The sequence below is a fragment of the Grampus griseus genome (assembly GCF_964374135.1).
Source record: "Grampus griseus genome assembly, chromosome: 2".
Classification (NCBI taxonomy): domain Eukaryota; kingdom Metazoa; phylum Chordata; class Mammalia; order Artiodactyla; family Delphinidae; genus Grampus; species Grampus griseus.
This window is the reverse complement of record NC_139018.1, coordinates 102,210,547-102,217,878: the sequence shown is the minus strand read 5'-3', so window position 1 is coordinate 102,217,878 and position 7,332 is coordinate 102,210,547. Positions and strand designations below refer to the sequence as shown.

General features: G+C 44.9%; 1 protein-coding gene across 1 annotated transcript in view; it reads left to right on the top strand.

Annotated features, from left to right (window-relative positions):
* The first annotated feature begins 1,226 nt into the window (after positions 1–1,226).
* The window catches only part of ADAM10 (ADAM metallopeptidase domain 10), a 110,752-nt gene continuing 104,646 nt past the window's right edge, over positions 1,227–7,332 (top strand). The window contains exon 1 of the mRNA XM_082648690.1: positions 1,227–1,515. Coding sequence (XP_082504816.1) covers positions 1,461–1,515 — 55 coding nt within the window. The 5' untranslated portion in view covers positions 1,227–1,460. The remainder of the gene's footprint in view (positions 1,516–7,332) is intronic.

The following is a 7,332-nucleotide window of genomic DNA, read 5'->3' as shown; positions in this document are numbered from 1 at the left end:
TTCACATTTCCTTGATGATTAGTGGTACTGAGCATCTGTTCATGTACCTATTGGCCATTTGGATGTCCTCTTTGAAAAAATGTCTTTTAAGTTCCTCTGCCCATTTTCAAATTGGATTGTCTGCTTTTTAGCCATTGAGTTGTAAGGGTTCCTTATATATTTTAGTTATTAACCCTTTCTCAGAGATACAATTTGCAAATATTTTCTCTCATTCTGAAGGTTGCCTTTCCATTTTGTTGATTCTTTCTTCTGCCATGCCAAAGCTTTTTAGTTTGAGGTAGGCCCACTTATTTACTTTTGCTTTTGTTGCTTGTGTTTTTGGTGTCGCATCCAAAAATTATTGCCAAGACCAACATCAAGCTTTCCCCTGTTTCCTTCTAGGAGTCTTATGGTTTCAGGTCTTATGTTTAAGTCTTTAATCCATGGAATACTAGTTTAAAGAGTCAAAGGGAGTTACTGATAAATCAAATAGGAGCTTCAAAGAAGTTGGGGTGAAGGAGATTCCACAGTTCTGTTCAGAGATGGAACAGAGAGAGTGGTAAATAGGACATTTTTCGGGCTAGAGATTCCGTACCCTGTGGTTGAGGCGGCATGCTTTCAGAATGGCTAAGGCCTGATCTGTGCCACAAATTTGTAAAGCGATCAGAAAGATATGACAGGCTGTGTTTCTGCTGCTGGAAGGTCTTTACATTTAGGTTCTGATTGTTGGCGGGTCTCCTTTGTAATTACCGCTTGTTCGCACTTGGCTTTTTTGGTGGGGGACTTTGCTTTTGTTTACTTAGTAGACGTCGTGCACTCTGAGAGGCAAAAAAAGAAGTAACCAAAATCTCCATTCCCTGTGAAGTTAAGAAGTGGACAGCTGCCCCTTGACTCTCCCATTTTAACCCAAGAGACAATTCTCAGCAGCTCTAAGAACCAGCCCTACGCGGTCCGCAGATTTGCGCTCCGGTCCGGGGGCGGAACCCCAGGAAACCCCGCCTCCCAAGCCCAATCCCCGCTCTCCGCCTGCGGACAGGAAGCAGCTGCTGGCTGAGGAGCCCGGGAACCAGCCGCAGCGCGCATGCGCGCGCCCCTGGGGCACCTGGGGGAGGGGGAGGGGCGGGAGGAAGGGGTGCGGCTCCGCCTGCTGGTTGGGCGCTCGCCGGTCACGTGGCAAGGAAGGAGGCGGAGGTACCGGGCTCGGGGGGAGGGAGGTTGAGAAGAGGGAAGGAGCGAGGGAAGGAAAGCGGGGAAGGGAGGAAGGAAACGAACGAGGGGGAGGGAGGTCCCTGTTTTGGAGGTGCTGGGAGCTTTGCCGGCCCCTGAAGTGGGGCGAGAGGGAGGTGCTTCGCCGTTTCTCCTGCCGGGGGAGGTCCCGGCTCCCCGTGGAGGCTCCGGACCAAGCCTCTTCAGCTTCTCCCTCCGGATCGATGTGCTGCTGTTAACCCGTGAGGAGGAGGCGGTGGCAGCGGCAGCGGAAGATGGTGTTTCTGAGAGTGTTAATTCTGCTCCTCTCCTGGGCGGCGGGACTGGGAGGTGAGGCACGACCCCGAGCGCCGGGAGCGCGGTGAGCACGGCAGACCGCGCAGCGGCAGCGGCGGCCGGGCCGAGCGGAGCCCAGTCGCTCCGTGTGGCTGGCGCGTCAGTCAGCCCGGCCGGCCGGCGGCGCCACTCGGGCGCGCAGCGCTCCCCGCTCCCTATTGTCCCCCGCACCCCGACCGCGTTCCCTTCCGTGGCGGGCCGAGGAGGCTCCGAGCCTTCGGCGAGGCCTTTCCCGCCCCCTGCCGCCCCAGCAGCAGGGGAGTCTGGGGTCGCCTGCCTGAGAAGCAAAGTCGAGATCCGGGTCGCCAGGCGAGAGCCGGTGGTGCTCAGGCCGGCAGCACCATCCCTCCAGCCTGCTCGACGGGCGCCGGGGCGGGCAACTGCCGCGGGGCCGCCGGTCTTTGCCATCCTGGTCCCGCGCTCACCCTCCTCACCCTTCCGCCCCCAGCTCCTGCCTGGTGGCGAATTCCGGAGTCCGCTCAGTCGCGGAGAACCGCCGCGCAGGCTCGTGGGAAGTTGCGATTGTATTGTTCTTTACCGGGCGCGGCGATCCAGACCGACCCGGTTCTGCAGAGGGGCCGCCCGTGGAGGGGTAACAGTGGTCTCCTTCTCGTCTGAGCCGGGCGGCTACAGCTCTCCAGAGTGCCCCGCCTCTGTCCGGGTGTTCGGAGAGAGATAGCGGGAGGGTGTGTTTATGTTCAGTGCAAACATTTTGTTGCCCAGGGGAAAGGTTTTGGTGGGGAGAAAGATAAGCCGTTTTCGGGATGTTCACTGATCTGTAGGCTGGATTGCGTCTTTTAGAGGGACGGTCCCTCGGTGACCCAACTTGAAGAGTTTTCTTAAACTCTCAGGTGGAGTAGACATACACTGTAATTAGTGGATTGTCAAAACAGTGGCAACCTTCCACCCCCCACGTTGGCGTTAAGTGTGCTAAAAGCATATAATTTCTTGATTACTCCAGTTTTGAAGACGATTTTCATTTCCAGTGTATCCCAGGACCAACTGCATCATTTTGTTGTTGTGTAAAGTGCTTTATTTTAGGTTAACTTTTTGACTTCCTCCATAGTATACTTAAAGACCTTAAAATATGTTTAAGAGAATTAGATTGGAAGTTTTTCCGGAGTGCTTTGGATTAGTATAGACAAATTTGATAATTTAGAAAATATCTGAATATTTCATGTAGTGGATTGTTTTCGTTCTTTTCTTTGTAACTTTGACTGCAGAGCCAAGCATATTTTTGTCCTGTCTTATACTTCGTCTGAGGATGATACTTTGTAGGTAGACTTCTATTGTAGTTTGTAGTGTTCATTTTCTAGCGAAACAGATTAGGAGCTTCTAGTAGATGTTTAGTTTGAAATATCTGTGCTGGATACCCTCTATAAGGGCCTTTGTTTTTACATTTGTATTTAAGTTCTAAATGTGGCTTACAAGAAATTTCTGTTTTCACTTTTTGTTAGACACCGGTTTCTATGAGGTAGTAAAAAGTAAGGCGTCCACGTGAGGCAGTTTAAACTCCTGATGAGCAGTAGTCTATAAAATGTCCTTTGCTTTTCAAGAGTGAAACAGTAAGAATAGAAACTGGTGTATTCTGATGGTCGAAGAAAAAGTATAAATTGACAGCATAATCTTTGTGGGCTAAGGCCCTTTTTAAACAAAAATTTTCTAAATTCAGAACTCTGGAGTCATTTATAAAGTACCATTTCGCATTAAACATTGGTTAAAAGGCTACTTACTTTTTGATGTTTGTTTTAAGCAGAACTTTTTCAAAAAGACACTAAGAAATCTTTCATTTTAAAATTAGCATCAAGATTGTAGCTTTTGGGTGTATGGAGATATTTGTAATTTAATTGTAATATATAATAATTACAAATCTGAGCTTTTATGGTCAAGTTTGTAAGAAGTTTTTATGAGGATGATAGAATAGAATACATACAGATTCTCTTATGAGAGACTGAATATGTTTGTGTAGATTAGAAGAAGCTGTAGTGGAAATATGGATTTAACTTTAAAGTATAAATCATTTTTAGGTACTTAATTATCCTTTTCAGTTGCTTTCCCCTATCCGATTTGTCAGTCACTGTTTTGCATTAGTTTTTTCTTGCTCTTAGTGTGTTGGTGAGAAGCTGGAAAAGAGAATGTGTTTAGAATCATAAAACTAAACTTTCCTAAAGTTGTGCATTTCTTGCACATGTCCCAGCCTATGCTGTATTTGTAGGAAGATACCATAAATTTTCTAGAGTTTAATGTCTATTTAGACATGACTCAAATATATACATAAAAATATTTTATGCAACCACATTATAAATTTATTAGAACTTCTGATTAAGTATAGCCCAAAGAATTTTTATGTATGTGTGAATTATACTTTTTTAACACAAATATGTTGGTGAGTTGATGTTTTTTCTTTCTCCTCTTTTAAAAAAATTAATTGGTGTGTTTGAGAGGTCCACAGGTATTTTAGCTGTAGCAGTAAATTCAGTCCCATGTTTTGGTTTAATGAAATCATACTTTAAATGAACTTTAGAATATGACACTTTTTTTTTTTTTTGATGGAGGCACGGCTCGTGGGGATCTAAGTTCCCCGATGACCAGGGATCCAACTGGGGCCCTTGGCAGTGAGAGTGCGGAGTCTTAACCACTAGACTTCCAGGGAATTCCGACATGTTTTTTATATTAAAAAATCTGGTGTAAATGCTTCGCTTTGTAGCATGCATTATAAAGAAATAAGTTTTCTGGAAGTTTGGCCAAAAGTATTAAAAGTATCAAAGTTTAAGCTTAAACTATTTCACTTTTACCAGCAAGTAAGGGCCTATGATGAAATTAATAAAGGGGACAGACTTCTTGTCTTCATCTTTTTTTAAATAAATTTATTTTTATTTATTTTTGGCTGCGTTGGGTCTTCGTTGCTGCGTGTGGGCTTTCTCTAGTTGTGGCGAGCGGGGGCTGCTCTTCATTGCGGTGCGCAGGCTTCTCATTGCGGTGGCTTCTCTTGTTGCTGAGCACAGGCTCTAGGCGCACGGGCTTCAGTAGTTGCAGCACGTGGGCTCAGTAGTTGTGGCTAGTGGGCTCTAGAGCGCAGGCTCAGTATTTGTGGTACACGGGCTTAGTTGCTCCACAGCATGTGGGATCTTCCTGGAATAGGGCTCGAACCCATGTCCTCTACATTGGCAGGCGGATTCTTAACCACTGCGCCACCAGGGAAGTCGTGTCTTTTGTCTTTAAGGAGCTCTGACTCTTCATCTTTTCAACCTGAGATTGATAATCCAGTTAGCTGTATCATCTTGAGAAGGCCCATTTCAAGCCATCCCCTACATTAGCAGTATCTTTTCTGTGTGTGTACAGGACCTCTCTGAGTAGCAGGGTTTGAGAGAACTGGGCATGGCAAGCACCTCTGTCTTTTCTGATCTCCCTTTTATAACTTGTTTAAGATCTTCAAGGGTGTTTATTATCTAATATTTTAAAAATTATCTTACGAACTTGTAGGATGGAGCAGGGAGAGTAAAGGGACATTTCTGTGATGTCTGCTGTGTATCTGATATTGTGTTAGAAGTTTCGCTTTTCAACATGTATGAGGGAGTGGTGATATTTTACATTTGAAGAAACAGGCTCGAAGAAATAATTTTTCTGGCATCATCCACCTGCTAAGTGGTGAATTAGATATTCAAACCCAAGCCAGTTTGACCTCAAAGCCTAGGCATTTTACCCATTGCCCCCCATACCTTTTTTAAAATAATTAATTAATTATTGCCTGTGTTGGGTCTTTGTTGCTGCACACGGGCTTTCTCTAGTTGCAGACAGCGGGGGCTATTCTTCGTTGTGGTGTGCAGACTTCTCATTGAGATGACTTCTCTTGTTGGGGAGCATGGGCTCTAGGTGCGCTGGCTTCAGTAGTTGTGGCACACAGCCTCAGTAGTTGTGGCACACAGGCTCAGTAGTTGTGGTGCACGGGCTTAGTTGCTCCGTAGCATGTGGGTTCTTCCCGGACCAGGGCTCAAACCCGTGTCCCCTGTATTGGCAGGCGAATTCTTAACCACTGTGCCACCAGGGAAACCCCTGTGTCCCTTTTAAATGGGCTGAATTTAATCTTAAATGATGGAGGTTTAGTATAAGAACAGCTTACAGTTTGGGGCTAAACTTGCTTTAGCTGTCAATTTTTGTACTTGGAAAAAGGAGCAATACTAAGGATAAATGGAAAAACTGGAATAATCCTGCCAGTTAGATTCCTATGAGGGCAGTAACACTGCTGTCTAGCAGTATGAAAGCTTTGCCTTAGGACTACTGGGGTGGGGACAGTCCTGTCCTAGCTAGGTTGCAGGAAATAGCAGTACTGAGAATAGTTCTCAGGGGGTGTAGACTCTCTTTGATGTTGGGTGAATTCATTCTGAAGCTACTACAATTCCAATTAAACAATGTGAGAACACGTACAGTTAGAACATTGCTGTTTAGTCACCAGTGTTTATTGTATGTCTATGGCTCGTAGGAGTCATGACGGCACAGTCTTGAGTGAGAAGAGAAGAAAAAACATTGAGTTTGTCAGAGTAGACAGAAATGCCAAGATATAAAAATAGAGTTCCAATTATGTATTGTAGCTGCAGTTGAAATGAGGATTTATTAAGCTGGAGGGACATCAGCCAGTTTGGGAGAGCTTTTTGAGATAGAAGAGAATGGCTTATAGTGTAGTAAGATGCATGTAGGCTTACTTGCCTGGAATGGAGAGTCCATGGCAGGAAATAAGGAGAAATGCTAACTGGGCCATAATGACTGGGACTCTCATTATTCATATAATAGACCATGATAACTATGAAGAAGAGTATTGTGGAATTTTGGTTGGCTGAGCAGTTGGGATATGATACAATAAGGAATAAATTAGCTGCTTGATGAACTGGGTGATTGAGTCCTGGGTTAGGGTAGTGATTGTAGAAACAAATACGGGTACAACAAGAAACCATATGGAAGAAGAACTAGTAAAACTTGGCAAATGTTTAATGTGAAGGTATCACAATTTATTGAGGGCTTACTCTGTGTTGAGTTTGGATCTTAGAGGCTGTTGCATTGGAGAGAGTGTAGTTTTATAAAGCTTTGAGGACCTCAGCCTTTGAAGTTGAAAGTGTCTAAGATCTTGAATCTAGATTGAAGGTTATAGGTTGGGATGTGTGTCAGAGTTGAATTTTATCCTACTTGCAAACTAATACTTTTGTTGGGCATTGGTTAAAACTTTGCACAGTCCTTCAATAATCTGTGGTTAGTCACTTGGGAACACTGTTCCTGACAGTTGGGAGATAGAAGTTTGGTGAATTTGAGGTGGAGAGGAGAAGTTAAAGGTACATTAACGAGTATATTTTTACCTTACAAGTATATATTTACTGTCCTTCAGTTGGAATTAGGCTCTTCAGTTCAAGAATATGCTTGAGGGCTTCCCTGGTGGCGCAATGGTTGAGAGTCCGCCTGCCGATGCAGGGGACGCGGGTTCGTGCCCCGGTCCGGGAAGATCCCACATGCCATGGAGCGGCTGGGCCTGTGAGCCATGGCCGCTGAGCCTGCGCGTCCAGAGCCTGTGCTCCGCAACGGGAGAGGCCACAACAGTGAGAAAAGACTGTGCTTGATACTGTTGATTATATGTGAATTGTGAAATTCCTATTTCAGACACAAATTGGGGAAAAGAATGTGACTTCTGCGTTTGAGGCAAATGTACATATATGATTTGTGGAGCAGAATTTTCTTTCGTTTATTTTTGCTTGCATTAATGATTGCAAGGGATATATATGTACACATATTTTTTGAAAAACTTTGAACTTTGGATTTAATTTTCAA